Source organism: Anabrus simplex, chromosome 4 (assembly GCF_040414725.1).
Source record: "Anabrus simplex isolate iqAnaSimp1 chromosome 4, ASM4041472v1, whole genome shotgun sequence".
In the NCBI taxonomy this organism is placed as follows: Eukaryota; Metazoa; Arthropoda; class Insecta; order Orthoptera; family Tettigoniidae; genus Anabrus; species Anabrus simplex.
Genome location: NC_090268.1, coordinates 236,465,423 through 236,489,308, shown reverse-complemented (window position 1 = coordinate 236,489,308; position 23,886 = coordinate 236,465,423). Strand labels below are relative to the sequence as shown.

Below are 23,886 nucleotides of genomic sequence, written 5' to 3'. Positions count from 1 at the left end.
GATATCAGCGGTGGGGATGTCAAGCTATGTGAATGTCATCACTGCCGAGCGAGTACCGCGTAGTTTTGCTCACCTAGACTTGGCTACCTACTTCAGTGCCGAATGGTCATCTAAGTCGTTCTTGTTAATGGGTTCCTCCCCAGGCTAGGTTTGTTTCACTATTTGTTCATATTTACTGTCCACGTGACTTGTGTTTGAGTCAACTTGCACTCGGGATATAGTTGGTTCAGCCCCTACTGTCGGCATCCGTGAAGGTGGTTATCTATGATTTCCCATTTTCACACAAGGCAAATGGTCATTTTTGCTTCCTGCCCACTCACTGTCGTCGCCATGTCGGTGCGACATAAAGCAAGAATTTTTTAAAAGTAGATTTTTCCATGTGTCACTCTAGTGCCTGTTCATCATGTGGCTAGAGAGCGGTTTGCCCTGACATTATTCAGGTTCTTTAAGTGCTGTAAGATACACAGGAAGCAGTTTCAAAATTGTTTCTAGAAACATTTCCCATTATCAGGGAGCAATACCCGGCAACAAGCGTACAGTGATCAGCCCCGGGCTTAGCAACAGACTTCCCTGCCTACTTCAGTGTCAATTGGTCATAAAGGAATGCTTCTTAAGTTGTACTTATAAATGGGTTCTTCCCATGGCTAAGATTGTTTTGCTGTTTGTACATATTTAGTGTCCTCGTGACTCGTGTTTGAGTCAACAGACTGTCCACTCAAGAGAACCACTTCTGAGAACAGAGAACTCTGTAAGGACACTATATAATGCTGGTAGAGGTAGGCTAGATTAACACTCGTCTACCTGCAAGACTCAAACAGCATCATCAACATGGCCAGACTTCTGGTAAGTGTCCATAGGTTAGAGGATTGTTATGAGGTTCAGTCGGAAGGATGTGGGTTTGATACTCGGTCAGGAAGTTGAGAAATTCAAACGAGAATTACACTTCCGTAGAGGCGCATTGCCGTGATTTTCACTGGGCCTACACCAGAGCAATGGTGGCTGGCCGTAGGAATAAATCTCCTGCCACGTTCAGTGCCGAGGTTAGGTATAATGGAAGCCTCCTACTTTCACATCTCCAAGAACTTCCATTACTTGTACGAAGATTGCTTAAAACGATATTCCATAGGATCGTGGATATCGCTGCAAAACTTGAAAATTAGCTCTTCGCCAGTAGCCAGAGAATGTATTAATTTTTATACACTATACCTTAGGATGGTCCATCCGTCCATAACGAGTTCATAATTGAAAAAATACGCTCCAAGGCGGCACTGGTTCTAGAGAGAGTAAATATGAACTCTCTACTACAAATGTTTATCATGAACTTTAGTGAAAATTTGAATCCACTTATCTCCCCTCCACAAATTATCACTTACTGGATTTCAGTTTCCGCCACTTGTGTTTTGTTACTTTCCCTACGAGCTTATACCGATCGAGGTACAAACTGTTCTATATAAGAACGACGAAATTATTTAAAACAACTGACAATGACTATTTAGCTGCAGCTCATGTAACATCATTTTAGATAAAAATATTCAGGATAAAGACGAAAGATCTCCTACTGGATTTTTTTGAAACCCACTTTTCGATTTAACTAAGGCACATGTCTTAGAACACGTCACATAGCCTGTAAAATTCTACTTCCGTAATATCGCCTTCTTTTTGTTATATACAGATATGTAGCAACGACTCTGCTTATCTGGTAGATAATGTTCTATTTTCCTATCGCGAATACTGTCAATGAAGCGCAGATAGGAGTTCAGCCGCTGTCACGTTTTCGCTTTCAATCTTAATACAAGTGTTGTACATTTCAGCCGACTCTGCAAAAACAGAAGGCGTAAATGAAAAGTGTTTTCGTCAAAGAATTTCTACAAAATTCCAGTGAACAAAGGTAATATTTCAAACCAGGGAACATAGAAATTATCCTGTCAACTGCCGATGCCAACGATAACCATCTGAGTTTTGTAAGTCCAAGAATTTGCTTGTACTGGACATCTGAAAAATCGTTTAATTCTTGCAAACTTGCCACACGGGATGTGTCTATATATATGAAAATATTAAAAACATCTTACATACGACAGTTTCATTATCCAACGAGAACAACTCACTTGCACACTAAATACTGTTATTCCGAATATGAGCGACACAGCCCAAATGCTTCTATTTAGATCATTTTTGCTTTACAGGAAACATTTCCTGCTCGGTTGATTCCTCTAAATTTTGTGCTGGTTTTATCGGAAGGTAGTGCAGTCAGTTATCTTGGCAGTCGACCTGCACTTGTGAAAGGTCTCCCTGGAGATTACCGAACTTATACAGTCAAAGTTCATTGAATTAAAATGTGATTGTGTTTGACTGTATTGAAAGCAATAGTTCATTAACTTACGGCCAATTCCAAACACTCATTGTCAGGTTTTACAAGAGTAAAACACTTATGTTTCATCAGGTTAAAAGAGCTCGAAGGTTAATTTTGAGGTTTTTTTAGATATTTTACGATCCGTAATGTCAGATCGTCCATCATGACTGTTACATAAACGGGACTACATTTACGAAAACAAGAAACAGTTTCAATATCATTGCTTTGCAATGTTTATGTAAGTGGGAAATCACTTTGCAATTGGTTGTTGAAACAACATCTTTTCTTTTTTGGTGGCATTGAAAATGAAATTATGTTTATTAGTAATGAAACAATACACAACACACTCCGACAAACACAGGAGCTTTGTATATTTAAAATCAATTATGAGTAACGTGGGACTTTATATTATGTTCCACACTCAACACCTATTCAGTTGCTACTGAAGTGGTATTCAAGAATAAAAAGAAATGTTTTGCTATTCACCAGTCACCTATTTCTCTCTATTACCTTTCAAGAACAGAACGGTAGTTGGTTAAGACTGATCGTTGTCTAGTAATAGAAATGCCATTATTAGGTTCAGAAACAGAATTGTACGACATCATAATTTTCGGTAGTTTACAAACTAAAATCTCAAGCACTAGAAGTGTAACGCGATATCCCCTCGTTTAAGAAATTTCAATCCTCCGTTTTCCATTCAGTTTAGTGAAACTGCCCTGGGTATTTCTAACTATATAAGGAAGATAGTTATTTTCCCCAAAATCATGAGTCCGCATCTGTACCCTGGAAGCAAACTACACTATGTCACAAAAGCAGTATTTTTCAGTTGAGCCAAATAAAGAATTTGTTTGTCATTTGCAATTTATATGAAAGTTCTATCGCAATTATCCTGTGGCTGAAGTGAAGAGTACTGACTAATGTACATGTGCCAGTGTGAAAATGTAATGAAATAACATTGCTATTATTTGAAAATGGGCTTAAATGGACACGATGTTCTTTGCCTCTGAAAAGAATTATCTTAGAGGTGACTTGGTGTGTAATGTCTCCAAATTAAAATCTTTATTTACTGTATACTTGATAATTTGTTAGACATTATTTTAGCAGTTTACACTTATTTTGATTCAAGGTAGTAATGTTGCTGATGGGCAACATTAAAACCTCAACAGGCGCATAAACAAACATGGCAAGAATGCCCACAATTCGGTCAACATCGGAATCCTCTTCTGGGTAGTCCTTCATGTTATTAACATATTTCATGTTCCTGTAAAATGTATGACACTCTGATGGTAGAAATGGTAGTAATGACAATAGATCATGGCTTGGCTTAATTGTTTCACTAATCACATTAAAGTTCGCAGACAGCATTGGAAATTTTCTTGCATTCCTTTTCAGATTCATATCTAGAAAGTTTACATTTGCGTCTAAAGTTCTCTTGAAGTTCTTGGCGAACTTGTAACTGAACATATGTTGAAAGTAACAGAGGCTGCTTACTTGTGGTTACCTTTCCGAATTTGAATGGCGAAATCTGAGAGAAAGTGTAAAGAGTTTTCAAGTGTTTGAAGTCCTGTAATTATATGTTGCAAACGTTGTATTGGGTCGGGAATTGACGAACCGACTTCTGCCAGTCCCAAGGCGTCACAATAGAAAGTGCTTTCATTTTATTTCTCTTTCTTTCAATCATGGCATGCACTGTATCAGCCTCCATATGTGTGTGTCCTTTCAGTAAAAACTTCTGCGTTATGACTTTGAATTGTGGATACTTGTGTAAAATCCAAAAAAGCACATGATCATGCACATATTCGTATTTTGAGCACAACAGTAGTCAGTCCAAATAGTAATTTCCTCCACATATGAATTTGGAATGGTACAGTTAGCCCATTTTCAAGGAGCTGAAGCTAATTCGTTGCCTCCTTGTCCCCCTTTGGATTCATCCCACATCACGCAACAAACAGAACTATCAGAGGAGTCAAATATTGTAAAATTGAGTGCCCAGAGTTTTCCTTTGTAGAGACTAATGCTATTAGTCAAAAATAGAGTAGGCAGACACTTCTGAAGATCGGTCATTATTAATTTATGCTTTGGGTTTTACTTTGCAATTTGTGTATGCATGCTTTTCATATCATTGTTTTAGATTCCAGAAGATGTGTATCATATACACATTATAAGTCGTATCTTTCTTGCCGAGTCGCATTGCCTTCCAGTTTTACCGTAAAAGAATCGCAGGTGCCACAAGTTTAGCTACATTGTAAGGTTCAGTATTATCTTGTTCACAGAATTCCAGATATAAAGCATACATTTCCTCAATATTTAAATGTGACCATAAGAAATTCCTTTCCGATCTTTCTCTGCTGTAGTGACTATCGTATGTTGGAAAAGAACCAGTATGATTGCAAATGTTATCTATAATCACTTGTGTAGTTTTGTTACTTGGAGTGTGATTTCCTTTCTTGATAAGATTCTACCAATCCGTCTAGCACTTCCTTCTTTAAGGCAGTAATAGAAACTGTGTTGGAATTACAAAGTGTAAAACATGGCTTTACATACTGGTACTAGTCTCTTGTTCACCGAAAATCTGGATGTGAAAGAATTGGCTTTCGATTTTGAAGCCAGTCCTTTCTATGCACGAAAAAATAAACTGCCTTCTCACATCATTACTTTTATTGTGTATTCCAGTATGAACGGAATATTTCCGTCCTCTATATTTCCGTAATTAATTCATGGCAACGCAGTCTACAGAAACATGGCGGTTTCATTACTCTGTCCTGTATAATCTTAGCTTTTCCGCTTACGTAAGCTTTCCCTGCTGAGTAGATTGCTTTGTAGCCACTGACATGGATTTCGTTGATGACGAGTTACTGTTTTGTTTAAAACCTTTCTATTAATCGTGGCTTCATTGCCGGTTACACTATTCACAGCCCTAACAGGATTATCAAGGCACATCATTTTTATCATTTTCAGAGTTATCGGGTTCACTACTGCGGCTACTAATAATAAATTATCATTCAATAAATCTACAGGTGGCACTTGTTTCCTGACTTCTTCTCTCTCAGAGATGGAACACGAAGTCCGTCCCTGATGTTGCAACCGTACTCTCATAACAAACGACTATTTTTTTAATTTTTGCTTATTTTGCTTTACGTCGCTCCGGGACTATGGGACGGGAAAGGCCTAGGAATTGGAAGGAAGTGGCCGTGGCCTCAATTAAGGTACAGCCCCAGAATTTACCTGGTGTGAAAATGGGAAACCATGGAAAACCATCTTCAGGGCTGCCGACAGTGGGATTCGAACCCACTATCTCCCGGATGCAAGCTCACAGCCGCGCGCCTCTAACTGCACGCCCAACTTGCCCGGTGTAACAAAGTATAAGACTGGCTAGTGGCATTATCTACTAAAGTAACTGCTTTTTTTTAAATGCTATTTGTTCGGGGCGTCGACCTATTGAGATATTGTGTAATTGGAATAGAGGAAGTGTAGAGTGTTGAATGCGAGGAAAGGAACGTTAAGGACGACACAAACACCCAGTCCCTAGGCCAGGGACATTAATCATTTACGATTAAAAACCCTTACCCAGCCGGGAATCGAACCCGGGGCCACCGGGTGATAGGCGGACGTATTGCCCCCTACACCGCGCAGCCGGTACTTGCTTTGTTCGTCAGTGGATTCGGATGTTGTTGCAGAAGATGCAAGCTGTGCAAATGCAAGGAAATAATAAACATTGCATGCATGTCTTCATATTTCACCATGTTAAGGTTAAGGTTCTGTTCGTATAAGACCCAGTATAACTTTATTGCTTACCTTGCAAATGTTGATGATTTCCATCCTCAACAGTATCCAACGCTAATTGTAGTAGTCTTTGTCTCCTGGGCAACATTTTCTCATGAATTAAATAGGAATTAATCTGCATGAATTAAATGAATTGAATTTCACTATAAAATTAGCTCATTAAACACATTACACAAAACACTGCAGCTTTTTGTTCAACAGTCTTATATTACTCTGTCAACAACTGTCGCATTACCAGTGTTACACGATACTCAATGTTATCAACAATGTGGGCTGAGTGGGACATAGTGCTCCATGAAGAGCAGAGAATCCACGTTGAGTCAGAGCCAAATAAAGTTACAGTATGTCCAGATGGTGTTCCTTGCCTCTGAATGGAATGGAATTGGACATCCTTGTTTCTGTCATTGTTGGCTATTGGACATCGTGCTCTATACCACTAGAAAGAGCAGAAAGCGCACAGTAGCACTATGTCCAATATGAAAAATGTAAAATTTGGACTATTATAGTTTGCTTCCGGGATACAGAACATTAAAACACTCGTGTTTCGGCAGGATGTCCTGGGCGACTGCCCTAAATGCAGATCAATATTGATTGATTGATTGATTGATTCAATGATTCACTTCAGTTTTTGTTGAATGTAAAAATACTGCACCATATTTTATGTGGTATGCCGTAAATTTAATAATAATAATAATAATAATAATAATAATAATAATAACAATAACAATAATAATAATAATAATAATAATGTGCACGGTACATTCTGTGTGAGGATTAACAGGCCAAAATTGGCCCATTTGATGGTCGATCATGAATATCCAGAAAGTGGGTTCCCACATGCTTTCCAAAAATTGTGGCATTTTAAATCTTAGGTTTCCTGTACCCTCTTAATTACAGTTAAACTATACCTACAAAAGTTCACGATTCCACAGTCAGTTTGGTTCGGCATTGCTTCAAGTTGCTCGATCGACTTCGCACTCGGATTTTTACTGCTGCTTCTCTCTCTCTCTCTCTCTCTCTCTCTCTCTCTCTCTCTCTGTTATCTTAGGTTCTTCTTCAACGTTTACGACTGCTTTCCTTTCTCTGGAGACACTAATTTTTCGAGTGTTAGAACTCTACACACCAGCCTTCTTCATTCTGAACGATATTTTTACCCTGACATGAGATAATTAAAGGGACAGTGTGCCCAGGAACTTCCTTAAGGTGCACGTCAGATAATGATAACAGAACTGCTCCCGTAAAGGCTCATAACTCGCCAGGTCAGGAAGTGAACTGAACAGTCTTTTCCTTACTAGTTTTCGTACAGAATCGATTTAATATTGTGTCATTGTAATGAGGTTCAATTTTTTAAAAATAAAGTATGTCCAAGAAGTGTGACACTTTTTGTAACACTGGCTTCATTTGCAAACCAAAATACATAGATACAGGGAATTATACAGCTGTTCAAATAAACAAATAATGAGCGCATTTTATTGCATGTTCCCCGCATGTAATATTTCATTAAAAATTGTTATCAAAACAAACCCCGTGGAGACGCACGAAAAACATTGTATCTCTCTAGGTTCATTTTTCTTGTGCTAGGAACTTATAGTGTACCAAGTGCTCATTTTTTCTTGAACGACTATACACAGGAAACTTCGCATTTTCTACTGTATACTACCACCCAGACCTTATCTAAAACGGCTGTAAGCAGTAGTTAAGAACCTTTCTCTACTGGTCGTTTAGAACTTTCTCATGCTCTTGGGAAACACATTTACTTTCCCGGACAGACACTTCTGAATCCGGGGCAGTTTTGCGCTTATTCTTTTATCTACATATAAAAGAAAAGTTTTGTCTGTACATTGCTCAGACTTTATTATTATTATTGAATATCCAAAGCAGTTTGGAACCCTATTTTATATAGTATACTAGGGTTGTAGTTAAAATACATATTCAGTTTTACAATGAAAATGAATTCATGTATCTAATCGACGGAAAATGAAGTGGATTAAGTTAATAAATTATTTGCATCAGCACGGCTTCTTAAACAGACTTTAAAAAGGATGGTATTTCTGTATCGGTCATGTCCACAGTAACAAGAAAATGATATTTTTACTTTTCCGTTATTTATATCTGTCTGTCTGTCTGTCTGTCTGTCTGTCTGTCTGTCTGTCTGTCTGTCTGTCTGTCTGTCTGTCTGTCTGTCTGTCTGTCTGTATGCATGGATCACTAGAAATCGGCAGAAGACAATTTAATGAAAATTGGTATGTAAAGTCGGAAAATTCACCACTACAATCTAGGTTATAAATCATTTTATTCACGCTGAGTGAAATGGCAGTTTAGGGAAGGCTCAAATTTAATTCTCGAATACTTATGTTATTAGTGGTCATATCGATAAATACTACATAGCTTATATAGAATTAAATTTCCGATATTTTTTTCTTGTATACATTTTTACCGTCTCGGCTAACATAACAAATTCATGAATATCTCATAACAGAGATATTCATGAATTAGTATTTTTGTTGCTAAGTCCATGTCAGCGCCGAGCCACGAGAAAATGGGTAAACAGAATGTAATGAAAATCGGTATATAGAGTCTGGGAATAAGAAACTACAGTCTAAGCCATAAAAAATTGTATTCACCCTGGATGAAATGATAGTTCAGGGGAAGGCGCCTAAAATTTAATGTTTAAATACATATGTTATTGGTCCTATCGAAAAGTACTACACCATAAAACGTTATAGAGAATACAATTTCCGATCATTTATGTTTTGTTGTTTTACCGTACCGACTATGGTAAGAATGGTATTTCAGAGTCGGAAGAAAACTAAGTGTGAAGGGCCAAAATATCGAAAGCTCATAAAATTGATCAGCAATAACATTACATTGACCATTGTTTGTTGTGATATTCTTTGTCCCTTATGCTGTCACTCATCTCGAGTAGATGGGGTTACTGCTACGTACCGAGCATAATAGCCTGCCTGAATATTATCGGAAAATAGCTGGGGAGTTAGTTAACTTTCTTCTTTAGCATGCCAGTCCTCTGGTTCATACATTTTCTGATACTGCTGGTACGTAACCCACAGTATTTCTGCTATTCGATCCCTACTCTGACGCGCTGATTGGAATGATCAGTGTGCACACTTAAGCGATTAATCGCAGAGACACACTTATGAGCACAATTCACTAAATAACTCGAAATTCAACCCTGGAAAGCGCCCTTTCTTAAGAGAAAGCTTCTTCCTCTTCATTTTTATTAAATTCTACATTCATTTTATTCCAAATCAGCAGCGAAGAGGGAGGAGTTTTTCCTCTGGCTTGAAGGAAAATTTTTGCTTCCAAGCCAGATTGTCCCACCCCCACCCGCCAGTGTAGTGAATTGAGATTTTTCCGACTTTACAGGTACTCGTATTAAACAGATGAATAGAAGGGCATCATTTTTGCGCTGGGATTCTACACTATTCGCCCCCTTCCCCGCAATTAAAGAGTGTTCCAGCTCACGCCTGTCTGCCGACTGGTAATTCCAACTTTGGAACGTTGGACTGTTAGATCGACAGTGCAGTACTGTCCGTAAAAAGTGAGCAAATGAGTGGTTTTTCATTCGATCGAGTATTTCACATGAGAGCATTGCGACATTCCTAATGGCGTCGTTGTAATGAGCTATGTTGATTTCAGTTGGGAAAACCACTAAGACAGTCTTTCTGAGGATGTAAAAAAGTCAGGTGGAGAATGAGTATGCCATTAAAATGAAAACGTTTGGTGACTTCCCAGTCGCGTTTCTAGAGTAACGTTAAGAGTTATGCAATTTAATACAATCTTACTTACAACGTATTCTGTACACAATGAAGAATTCCGTAGCGAAGCACGGGTACGTTAATGAGTTTAGAATAAAACTGTTTACAGTCTACCCAAGACCTTTCGATCTTCTTTGTTTTGGGTGCGTTTCCTACTGCGGATATGTATTTGGCACAAATACTTGAGAAGTCGCGCAGCTGTCAGCTTGCATTTGGAAGATAGTGGGTTCAAACTCCACTGTCGGCAGCCTTGAAGACGGTTTTTCGTGGTTTCCCATGTTCACACCAGGCAAGTGCTACTGCTGCACCTTGAATAAGGCCACGGCCGCTTCCTTCCCACTCCTAGTCCTGTCGTATCCCATCGTTGCTATAAGACCTATCGGTGTCGGTGCGACGTGAAACGGCTTGTAAAAACATTCTTGGTGCTACGTCAGTCAGTCTTACTTCATTACCACGGTGTTCTTATTGTTTCATGAAGAATTCATTCACAGTAATGGAGATGCTTAAGGACAAAATCAAAACATTGTTATATTAAGATTACCTCATTCGTTGTGGTAGTAAGGGCTTTGTGTGAACTCTGAATGACAACAAACATTATTGCGTAATGATCGGTCGATTGATTTCTGATTCCCTGTGTGACCGTTATATTTTGGTTGCAAATACATGAAATCCCTTGAAGAGGACCTAGCTTTTTGGATATGCTTTAAGATAGCCCACAAACATCCTCTCTAACAGCGATATTAATCAAGACGCAGAACACCTACATGTAACAATTTTCACCATAAACCGTTGAAAAGGTTGCGATATTTGCTTTTTGCAATTCTTATCATACTGCTTGGTGTACTTTGTTACCAACTCCAAACAATAGAAGAAATCATTCATTAAACGTTCTGGCTCTAGGTTGATTATAAGTGCAATCTAAACATAATATTGTAGGATGTATACAGTATACACATACGAGGAACTGACATTACCAAAGAATGCTGTCACACGACTGTACACATTTGATTTCTCAGTATATTACAATTCTTACAATTTCTAAACATTCTCATCCGCAATAACATGTTAGCTACCTAAACCAGAAGATTTTTGTGTGCAGTGGGGAATTAAAATAAAACATTAACGTTTTTCTGCATTTGATAATGAAATTGATTCCAATGACATTTCAATAGGTATTTCAGAGTCTCCTTAAAAGTGTTCGTGCTCCTTAAACATCCTTAAACATCCATGACTATAATTCGGACAGAAATTGAAATTGAAATTTGATAAATATGTTGTGTATTTTAAACTTTTTTTCTTCCTTATTCGAAGTTTTTCTGAGTACATACGTTCATACATACATCTTCATTACAGAATGTTATGTATTTCAGCTTTCAGTCTGCACGCTAACGTCAGTGAACTAACTCATCCTTCACAATGCTTTATTTGTAACTTGCAACGTGGCATCCTCTAATTCCTCACCCCTTCCCTTGAAATAATCAAAAGCTGACTGTGAATTATACTGATACTTCCTGGTTTCTCCTTCGGGATACCACCTCTGTCGCCTCAAGTACAGTGTTCTCGAGCGTGAGACTTTTCGGTTTGCGAATACAACTGAAGAGGAGGACAAGTACCTCGCCCAGGCTACCTCAGCTGCTGTGGTGAACAGGGGCTTTTAGGGGATGGGACGATCGGAAGGGATAGACAAGGAAGAGGGAAGGAAGCGGCTGTGGCCTCAAATTATGTACCGTACCGGCATTTGCCTGTAGGAGAAATGGGAAACAACGGAAAAACACTTCGAGGATGGCTGAGGAGGAAATCGAAGCCACTCTACTCAGTTGACCTCCCGAGGCTGAGTGGATCCCGTTCCAGCGCTCGAACCATTTTTCAAATCTCGTGGAACAGCTGGGAATCGAACCAAGACCTCCGTGGGTGGAAGCTAATAACGCTAACAACTACACCACAGAGCTGGACTACCTCGATAGAATGGGAAATATTTGTAGCTCTTAATGACATGCTCATTTAGAAAATTGGTGCTTGTAATGTCGTAATTTCTGTATAGCTAACAAAAGCGTGCCGGCCCCGTGGTGTAGGGGTAGCGTGCCTGCCTCTTACCCGGCGGCCCCGGGTTCGATTCTCGGCCAGGTCAGGGATTTTTACCTGGACCTGAGGGTTGGTACGAGGTCCACTCAGCCTACGTGATTAGAATTGAGGAGCTGACTGACGGTGAGATAGCGGCCCCGGTCTAGAAAGCCAAGAATAACAGCCGAGAGGATTCCTCATGCTGACCACACGACACCTCGTAATCTGCAGGCCTTAGGGCTGAGCAGCGGTCGCTTGGTAGGCCAAGGCTCTTCAAGGGCTGTAGTGCCTTGGGGTTTGGTTTGGTTTGGTTTAACAAAAGCGTGGAGCAGTATAGCATAACGTGATACATTTCCGTTTCAAGGAGTGTAGTACCGTCGAAGTGTTTCAGGTCGCGAAATAAGAATGTACAGATATGATGCAGATATCGATCTATCCAAAACCGAGACCGAAGAGAAATACAGGCTATGGCCCGTTAAAGTCACGTGATAGGACCAGTCCCAGCAATGGTAGAGTGAATAACTAGCGGTGTTATTGCTAGTTTATTGTGGATTATGGAAGGAAATAACGGAGATTTTGTGTTTATGTGAATATGTTGGTGTTGTGCAACAGCTCCTTACATTCATAGTGTTGTGTGCGGAAGTGTAAGTAAGTACTAATTTACAAAAATGTGTATATAACATCAACGTTGTTCACATCATTCAGCAATGTTGGGCTGCAGTACACGAGTTGGATAAATTACAACACCAGTGCTGAGGATTTATAGGTAATGCATTCATATCCTATTTAATTACAGATATATGAAAATGAAAGTTTAAGTATTAGATATGATGCTGAAGCCAGGTACGGATTGGAACAAACGTAAGACTTGTAAATAGCTTCCAGTAGGCCTATCTTTCACCCTGGATTCAATAAGATATTCCTTACATGAATGTTATTGTAAATATAGGCTTAATTGTACATTAACCACTTTCATTACCTACATTTGACTTATCTGAGTGTGCATCTCTTTACTGAAGTAAGATTTTTAGATTTTGTCAACCAAGGCTAGAATTTCTAATCGAATAGGGTGGTTCCAAGACAACTTCCAGGAAGGTAGCAAAATTTTATTAGATATGATGCTGAAGCCAGGTATGGAGTGGAATAAATATAAGACTTGTAAATAGCTTACAATAGGCCTACCTTTCACCCTGGATTCAATAAGATATTCCTTACACGAATGTTATTGTAAATATAGGCTTAATTGTACATTAACCCCCTTCATTACCAATATTTGACTTATCTGAGTGTGCATCTCTTTACTGAAGTAAGATTTTTATATTTTGTCAACCAAGGCTAGTAAGATACACTCTATTTCATTTAATTTCTAATTGAATAGGGTGATTCCAAGACAACTTTCAGGAAGGTAGCAAAATTTAACTGTTAGATATGGTGCTGAAACCAGGTATGGAGTTGAACAAATCTAAGACCTGTAAATAGTTTACAATAGGCCTACCTGTCACCTTTGATTCAACAAGATATTCCATACATGAATGTTATTGTAAATATGGGCGTAATTGTACTTTCATTAGCAACATTTGACTTATCTGAGTGTGCATCTCTTTATTGCAGCAAGATTTTTAGACTTTTTCAACCAAGGCTAGTAAGATACATTCTATTTCATTTTATTTATAATTGAATAGGGTGGTTCCAATGTAACTTCCACGTATGTAGCAAAATTTAAGTATTGGATATGATGCTGACGCCAGGTACGGAGTGGAACAAATGTAAGAGATGTAAATAGCTTACAATAGGCCTACATTTCGCCCTGGATTCAATAAGATATTTCTTACATGAATGTTAGTGCGAATATAGGATTACTTGTACATTAACCATGAACATTATTAAGTGTACATATCTGTACCTCAGTAAGAGTTTTAGTGTTTGTTCAACCAAGGATAGTCAGAGACACTATGTTTCATTTGATCTGTAGTTCAGTAGTGTTATTTTAGTAGGTTGAAATACGCTTAAATGTATTTTATTTACCACGCTACGATAGTCTCTCGCGTTAGCCTGGGGATGCATTCTCTACAGTAAGACCGGCTGAGTCACGTGACATTCGGTGTATGACGTGCGCGCCGCGGCCTGTCTTTCTCGTCGGCCTCGTCGAAAACACGTTTCATCCATCAGTCACTTACAGCAATCTTGACGTCACCTGTAGACATTACCAGATATACATAGTATTCGCAATAAATTTAATCTTTTATTTTCACACGCAATTGAGCCAGGTTTCAATAAAAATATTCTGATATGTATTTACTAGTCTTACAGTACTTAAACTAGTATTTCTGAAGGCTGCGGTTGTTACCTCGGATATATTCCAAGTGCCTAGTACATAATACTGTATTTCCATATGACGACGACAAAACACTTCTTGTTATTAAATCAACTGTAATTGTTAATCGTCTTCCATAAATAGATATATGAGCAAATGTTTGGAGACTTGGCACTATAAAGCGCAAACATGTATTATAAACAGGGAAATTAGCGCATTTAATTCTTTTCGTAATCAGATCTTTCCCGCTGATCGGCTTCCCTTTCACACGAATCACATTGTTCCGATATAAAAACTAAATATCGTCGCCGGGATGACCTCGATTGCAACTCTGTATATAGTTACATACCAGCTACCCATTGGACTTAACTTCCACATAACTGCCACTGATATTTCCCTTACTTTTCTCTGTATCGGAAAAGTATGGACAAACAAGTTTATAAATAATATTCTGAATTTGCCATTAACAATATTCCATAAGAGAGGTACCTACATCGAGTTTTATGTTTAAGGCTTATTCTGAGGCCTTGTTCCTTTTGACCTTCTGAACGAAATAAAGGTAAGATCTTACCCGCTCCACAAGTTTCATGAAACTCCCTTGTCCCTCCTCTTGTGATCCAAAAAAAAAGACAGTTTTAAACCGAACCCGGCATAGTAATGATTATTATTAATTAATTAATATAAAAGGCATATAATGATACAATTTGTAACACAACGAACTAATACCATCTCGCTAGTTCCTGGTGATAAGAAATGAGTGAAAGGGAATTCTTTCTAAGTACAATGGGTCTCTTTCATTTCATTCTAGTTTGAGTTTCTCAGCACTCGTATTTTGACCTCTAAATGCTGTGCCACCATAATCAACTTCCTTTTTCACTTCGCAGATGATCTTCGCTGTGCTGTCAATAGCAGCATACCTAGTGTCAGCAATGCCAGAACAGTTCTCTCATCATCCCGGAGGAGGACACCATCACGGAGGAGCTAGCTTTGATGGAGGACACCACCATGGAGGAGGTGGCTTTGACGGAGGACATCATCACGGAGGAGGTGGATTTAACGGAGGACCTCACCATGGAGGTCACCACGGTGGTGGACTTGGCAGCGTTCACAAACCATAACAACTAGAATACGGTCTCGAATTTGTAAAAGACAAAACATAATTAAATATTGAATGTAAATTGCATTAATATAAAGTATCTTTATTTTTTCTGTGTTTTAATTTCATCACTTCCCGGAATCATCCTCCATTGAATACCTCCATGTACAACCTTCCAGCGGACAAGATGGCTAACGTGGGATGTTGATCTGAACGCAGCATTTGCATGTCAAAGAAGGCAAGAGAAATGAAATAGAAAGGCTCGGCATTGTCAGGTGGAATCAAAACGAGTCTGATCTGGTGATAAGTGTTCTCCATGCACGCCAAATTTTGTGTCCACCTTTTAAACACACGGGAATGTAGGATGAGAGGGTTATATTAGGGATAATGCGTCACTTGAGATTAACTTCTTTTGATAAGCAGTTTTAGTTGTCAAAATTGAACAAGATAAGACTTGATTTTGAACTGCAATATACAAAATCAATCAGCTCATTGCTCAAGAAGGTAAAGCGTATACGTCCTGCAAGATTCCCTGGAGAATGAACTTGACAAATGTAATTTCCAAGTGGAAAGGTATGAGTTGCCCACATAAACCTGATATCAACTCATATATTCTCCTTATACCACAATTATAACCGTAGGGCTAGCACCTCACATCTGAGCTAAAAATTTCTAGGACAATTATAGAATTTTGGGTCTCTCTGCCATAAAATAAAGCTCACTTCAAAGAATCAAGATAAATGCACTTACTCTATTGTTTTCGAAACGAAAACACTCGTATGTGGAGTAATAAGCCATTTTGCGTGTCTACAGAGTACACGGGGCAGAATTATTGTTATAGGCGTTAGAGTCAAAAAGAAGAACGACGAGCAAAAACGCCTGGAGAGAAAGAAATTATAAATTCAACATAATAGAGCTCGTACCTTCCAACATTCGGTATCTCCATGACTTACGGATATATTATGGTTCTTAAAATTGCTCACAACAGGAAATAATTGATAAAATATACGGTAATATTAAAAAAATAATAGCATGATATTTATAGACACTTATAATAACACTGTACATACTGTACAAAATAACAACACGGACCCTTCCAAGTACACAAAAACCTCCGTTTAAAGTGTACATGAGTCTCATGATGCCAGACTCAGTTTCGGATCATATCTTTCAAAACGAATTTCTGCGCAAATGGAGCCTGAAGTATACCTGTGGAAGGTATTATGTCTCTGGTACCAGGAATATAGTAAACAAAAGAATTTTCAAGAGCTTTTCTCCAAAATCTTGTTTCTCTTTACCCTGCCTTGGTATGACACAAACACTTTGAATTCCTCCTACACTCCACATCACCAAAATAATCTGGTATTAATCATAACTAGATAACGTCACAGTTAAATCTTGAATCGCAGGAAGCAGATCAAAGAAAAATCGAACACATTGATCCTAGAGATGTCACAAATAGGCTTGGTCCACTGAAAATATCTTTGAATTGATACTACGCCATGCCCGTGTCCAAGTAGGCATTCGCATAAATTCCCGGTATCTTCTCAGGGTAAGACATTATCCTTGTCATTAAAAATATTATAATATCGCAGGTTCCGCTGAAGAGTAAAGACATGTCCACTAAAATATTATTCAACCCCCAAACTCTGCCAGTGGACTTCATCATTCGTCATATATCATGAATAATTCCTGACAACAATGGTTATATTACCTTACAGCTACGTATCTAAACCTGCATTTAAAATAATGGCTCAAAAATAATTCTTACACTAAATTATTAGCACGCTAATTTTGGGTAAAAGAGAATAAAATTGAATTAAATTTGTAGAGGAAATAAAATTGATATTTGTTAATTAATCATCTTATCTACACTGATTCTTGTTTTTGACATAGCTGAAATGGTGTCTTCCCTGTTCATACATACACTATTTTCCAATAAACGCTTCATTGAATTAATTAAATCCATCATTTGCCTTCCAAACTTGTGATTCAGCTCAACTAAGGGAAAGCTAAAGTTTAACCATGTCGATGACATGAATAGTAATATTCAATGTTCTAAACTGATTAATACAATTCATAATTGGTTATGGGGATATTCTTATACAAGGTCATTTCCTTTATTTTATATGGGTAAGAATGATTTTTCATATTTGGGGCTTCGTATGTAACTTACGAGATGCGAGATATTCAACAAGTTTCCTTATTGTGGCTAATAACTATTACCGCACTCTAAAATATCATCATAGATATTAATTAGAAATTGCTATATCAACTCGTTCACGACAGTGGAAATCATATATATAGTCAATCAGTGCTTTTCATGGTAGCGCCCTACCCTAGGCACTCCAGTATATAACACACAACTTCGCGAAGAAATATATAAGAATCGTACCTTAAAATCCTTTGGGAAGAGAGATGTGTTCATTACAAATGCCAGGGACTGACCCTGCCAGCCAAAAAAGGTATGTTTACTTTTATAACAGAAGGAAAGTTCTCACGCGCCATCCACCATTAGCCGGCCAGCTACGAGCACGGCCATTGGCCGACATGACGTCATTCCCATAATTCCTAACTCTCTGATTCCGTTGCCAACCCGCGCAGAATGAAAACACAGCAAGAAACACCGGAATGAAAATAATGTAATTAAGTACCTGTAACCTATCATTTTAAATCCAGGCCAAGCTCTGTCATGGAAACAGTGGCTCCCTTCGGGAGCCATACTTCCTTCGAGAGGCTCTTAACTATGGCCGCGGCGCACACTGCCCGCACGGCAAGAAAAAAAGTAATTTAGTGGTTGTAACCTAACATATATGTACAAAATAATGTAATGAAATTTAAAACCTACCTTAATGCAGGGGAGGGTAGAGATCTCCGGCAGCTCTGAAGAAATGGTGTACTCTCTCTCCTAAGGGGAAAGCACTTTTAAATAGAAATTCGGCAAGGTAGCCTACTAAGTGTCCCATTTTTCTTCCGAATGCCGGAATGGAGTAGCTGCCGTGTTTAAGGTGACGCCACCTGTTCTCAATGTTTTGGGTGTGGACGGAAACCCCACCACCCGGCATTTGACGCCTGTTAGCCCTATTAACTCTTCCACTCCTCCAAGAGTCAACAAACTGCAGGGAATGGTTTACTCTGAGATGAACAAAACCTTCGTCCTCTAAGCAATCGTATGCTTTCCAACTGTCTGAAATAATAATAGATCCAGGTAAAATCCACTCCTGAATGACCGCTAACAGGGTCTGTTTATCCCTTCTTTCCACAGGAACAACAAAAAAATTCTTGAAATTGTCCCTCTCTACTCCCCCAAACAGCCACTGTCCTGTAATATTCCTTCCCCTGTGATATTTAGATTTACCAAATTCGCTTTCGTCAATTTCGACGATCACTCTCACCCCTCCAATTCTCTTTTTGTTCCTGTCTACCCAGGCCAACACACACTTCACGGCAAAAGCTCCTCCAGTCAACAATTGTCTGCTTCGCAACACCAAGCTCCAACTGAAGAAGAGGGGTTTGCGGCTTGCTTAAGAGACACCACAACACAGAAAGTAGCCCTGTTTGATGCAAGGAAAGTCGTGATTTTTCGAAGAAAGTGTTCTTCCTCGCACTCACGTTCCACGTACACTTTACCCCTCCTATGCGCCGATTGCACCGGAAAATAACTTTATTCCTCACTACACTTAATTTTGTGAGCCCACCACACTTTTCACAGTTCCTCTCCCTCGTTATCAACCGTGCCGTTGATAAACGTCCAAAAACTCGTCTAAATTCTGCTCCAAACGATTAAATGAACTAATTTTCAGCTCGCAACCTCCGCACAAAGCCATAGCAATACTACAACAAATTTCGGGGGCATATACTACATCAAATTTCGCGGGCTTGGTGGCTTTTGGTGTATTTTTCCTTAACAGTTGGCAACAGTTGGCAGATCGCTCGCAGATCGTAAAGGACACTCCTATCGGCAATCCCGTGAAGTAAAAATAAAAGAGCATCACCGGCCGCCGAGCTTTCCTTACAACATTGTATAGCATGCGGAGTGAGTGGAGTGCCTACACTAGGGCTATGCCCTTTTCATAAAATAATCTATCAATATTAACTGAGAAACTGTGAACATTATTTATATATGTCTTATCATTAATCATTAATAATCTCGTTTCATATACCGCTTTGCCAAAAATTCAATGTAATTTAATTCCTCAATCTACTGTTTACTTGGGAGATATTAATTCTCTGTAGGACGATAGTTCTTAGTGTCCCTACATCTACACCAATAAGCATCTGAAGTTCAATAACTACACATAATCTGTTGCGTTATGTCACAAATCGACATTAAATCAGCTGGACTCTTGCTTCCATGTTCATCTCAACATGACCTAATCTTGTAACCTTCATTTCATTTATCATGCATTACCAACATCTATCATACGAATCCGTAACAACTTCCTCCATATAACCTCACGACGAAACAAACATTACATCTCAATATTCTCATTACCACATAATTCACATCCAACTCTTCTTATTAATCCTTCTACATATATAATCTCATTTCGCTTCCTTTAAATATCATCTTCGGTACGGTCCGATATTCCCTCGACGAAATATTCTTCGTAATAAACACATATTCCAATTATGATCCATTTCTTCGTATTAATTAATTACGGCAAGACCGACTCCAATCGTCAGACCGTAATATAAAAAACATGGCGGCCGAAGTAGCCGGATTGCTGGCATTGGCTAACACGAAAATATCACGTATATATTATATAAACGGCGGTAAATTAACATGATAAATGTAACATCATAGGGAAAAATCGCGTTTACACGTATAAAAACGCTTCGCCAACAAGAATCACATATATTCTACTAGAAAAGAGACCAACAAGCTGATTATTTAGAAATTTCAATTCGTCAAATAACGCTTTTTCTTAGATTTGCCTTCACTGGATAGATGAAAATACATGACAAAATTGTTAAAATGATACTTCCAACATCATTTTGAATGTTTCAAAATAAATTAAGGTACGAAATTCCTCGATTTATTTGTTCTCATGAGAACTGTGAAACACAATTTGTTGCCTTAGTTTTGAAGTGGTGAACAATTTCTTGAATTCAGCACCCAACGAATAGGAAGTACACTGAAATAATAATGTTATTGGCTTTACGTCCCACTAACTACACTTGTTACGGTTTTCGGAGACGTTGAAGTGCCGAAACTTAGTCCTGTAGTACTTCTTTTACATGCCAGTAAATCTACCGACACAAGGCTGACGTATTTGAGCACCTTCAAATACCACCGAACTGAGCCAGGATCGAATCTGCCAACTCGGGGTCGGAAGGCCAGCGCCTTAACCGTCTGAGTCACTCAACCGAAGCACACCCGAAATGATTATGTTAAACCTAATGAACGGCCCTGGTAATGTTAACATAATGTTGACATATGGCATAAAAGCACTCCACACTAAAGATATAATAGGTTTTTACCCATTAAAGAACATGAGTGCAAAACTCTATTGACTAAACATTGATATTTAACCACATGCACGAGCTTCAGTTCGGTGCATTCTGCTTGATAACAGATAACCACAGCATGAATCGGAAGGTGTTGGTAGTGTAAAACCCTACGTTATAAACCCAGTTAATCCCTCTCAGTCACTATTTCTTCTGTATAACAGTATACAGATTGCTCCAACTGTCACACTTATAAGTTTTGTTATACTTCAAGATCCAGCCAAACTTTTCCACAGACAAAGGACAGATTGTTGTAAAATAAACTTGCATCTAAATCAATCGCCACTTTGAAAAACATAGACCCTGACGGAATAACACAACATCAATTATATGCTATCTAAATTAATATTTTTCGAGGAACACGAATAGTTTGGAAGTAGAGAAATGGCTTCATTAACCTCAGACTTATTCTCAAACAGATGTATACACGCTACAGGTTTGTCGTGGACTTCAAAATAATCACGATGTGTATTCCTAATCCATTTCTATATTTATGTTCTATTATGTAGGAAACTTAAGAATAGTTGTATGAGAGGCATTGCCATATTTAGACTAAAATCAGATCCACCTAGTGCCTTCGTGGTTTTTTGTGGGTAAAAACGCGATCAAAACAAGCATATTCTCACATTACTGAGTATAATTACAGATCGTATGTGTCCAGGACTCATATAAATACACTCGCACACTTATATTCTGCAAAGAAACTAACATTTATCGTCAACTTTAATAAAATTACACAGACTACATACGATAACAACAAACCAAAACAAACCCAGATTCCAACAATTCCGGCTACTCGATTCGCCATCTTTAAACGATCGAGAGTAGCATTAAGGTCTGAGAATTGGAGTCGGTCTTGTTACGGTCATGTCTGTCGATCTAGCTTCCTCTAAAACTCGACTACCACGAACCTACTATGCTGGCGTAGCAGGGGGAGAGGTGATACTCCCACGTGGCGCGTCCCAGGTGGCGGATAGTGGGGTCCTAACCGGCTTGCCGGCGGACTTGAGGGAAATAAAATACCTCTCGTGGACCAAACACACAACCCCCTGTGGGTGGGGGACGCAGACGAAGAATATACCCACGGTATCCCCTGCCTGTCGTAAGAGGCGACTAAGAGGGGCGACCAAGGGATGATTGTCTTGCAACCATGAAACTACTTGTAATTAGTACCACCATGCGGAGATCATCATGGGTCGCTTTTACTTGCGCGTAGTGCCACTATATTAGGTACCAAATAGGTTTGTGATTAGTAGCACACAGGAGCACCGTGCGGTCGGCTTTTGCAGTACCTGTGATTAGTACCACCATATGAGCAGGACCATGGGATGATAGCTACCATGGTTCTGCCTTACTTATGATTAGTACCCACTATATGAAGAACACCACGGGATAGGGGAAGGTCCCTGTGGTTAGTACTCTTATGTGCTGAACACCATAGTGTTGCGTTGCCTGTAAATGGCGCCGCAATGTGAGAAAAACCATAGGTCTGTAGTATATGTCGAATTTCATAACCTGTGAGTAGTACCATAATGTGTGGAATACCGCGAGTCTCTGCTACTTTTGATTAGTACCGCAGCATGACAAATACCATGGTTCTACATTCCTAGCGATAAGTACCGTTATGAGGGGCCGATAAATTGGATTTTGGACCCCCTTTTAGACTGTAAGCATCATCGATTCAGTGTTATGCTATAGCAGCAGTCCCTTGGTCAGTAATCATATTGTTTTACGTCAGAATCTGTGAATGTAAGGTATTGCGGGTCGCATCCACTGATTGTTTTAAATTCATCTCCATCCATTCATTCTTCGTCCTCGCGTTTTGAATTCTGCTCAGTGGAGAATTTTGGACTTTTACTTTGTCATTCCATTTCGTCTCCCACGAACCTGCTACGCAGGCGTAGCAGGGGGAGAGGTGATACTCCCACGTGGCGCGTCCCAGGTGGCGGATAGGGGGGTCCTAACCGGCTTGCCGGCGGACTTGAGGGAAATAAAATACCTCTCACGGACCAAACACACTACCCCCTGCAGGTGGGGGACTCACATGAAGAATACACCCGCGGTATCCCCTGCCTGTCGTAAGAGGCGACTAAAAGGGGCGACCAAGGGCTGACTGAATTAGAACCATGAAACTACTTTTGAATCGTACCATCACGCGGGGAACACCATAGGTTGCCTGTACTTGCGAGTAGTACCACTAAATTGGGTACGAAATAGGTTTGTGATTAGTAGCAGTAAAAGCCTGGCCTGGTGGATTCCAGTACCCGTGCGTCGTACCCATGTGTGCAACACCGCGGGTCTGGGCGTAGCCTGTGAGTTGTACCACTATATGAGCAGCACTGTGGGTCTGCGTTGCCTGTGATTAGTACTCACTATGTGCGGAACACCACGGGGCCCTTGGGACCGGCACCCGTGTCTAGTACCCTAGGTGCGGAAACTCATCGGTTTGCGTTGGCTGTAAGTGACGCCATTGTGTGCGAAACACCATAGGTCTGCGTTACCTGTACGAAGTACAATACTTGTGAGTAGTACCATCTTTTGTGGAACACCGTGAGTCTTCGCTACTTCTGATTAATACCCCAACATGACACATACCATGGTTCTATTTTACTCGCGACATGTACCATTCTGTGGGGCCTTAGACGTGGATTTTGCACCCCCTTTAGACACCAAGCATCATTGTGCTTTATAAGTGGTACCTTGGTCGGTAATACTGTTATTTTCGTTCTCTATTGAATCCGATCCACTGGTTTTTGTTTTTGTTTGTTTTGTGTTTTGTTGGGTTCCTGTCCATCCATTCATTCTTCATGACATGTTTTATTTTTATTTTGGTCAGTGGATGCCTTTGTAATTTTTGTTCTTTCATTTCGTACCATTAGGGGCCGATGACCTTCGCTGTTAGGCCCCTTAAAACAAGAAGCATCATCATCATCATCATCATTTCGTCTCATTTCGTACCATTAGGGGCCGATGACCTCGATGTTAGGCCCCTTTA

General features: G+C 39.4%; 1 protein-coding gene across 1 annotated transcript; it reads left to right on the top strand.

The window, feature by feature from the left end:
- The first annotated feature begins 698 nt into the window (after window positions 1-698).
- LOC136872614 (uncharacterized) lies at window positions 699-15,489 on the top strand. The gene is made up of 2 exons (XM_067146415.2): window positions 699-843; window positions 15,169-15,489. The coding sequence occupies exons 1-2, from the start codon at window positions 829-831 to the stop codon at window positions 15,400-15,402; spliced, it is 249 nt and encodes an 82-aa protein (XP_067002516.1). The 5' UTR covers window positions 699-828; the 3' UTR covers window positions 15,403-15,489.
- The last annotated feature ends 8,397 nt before the right edge of the window (window positions 15,490-23,886 follow it).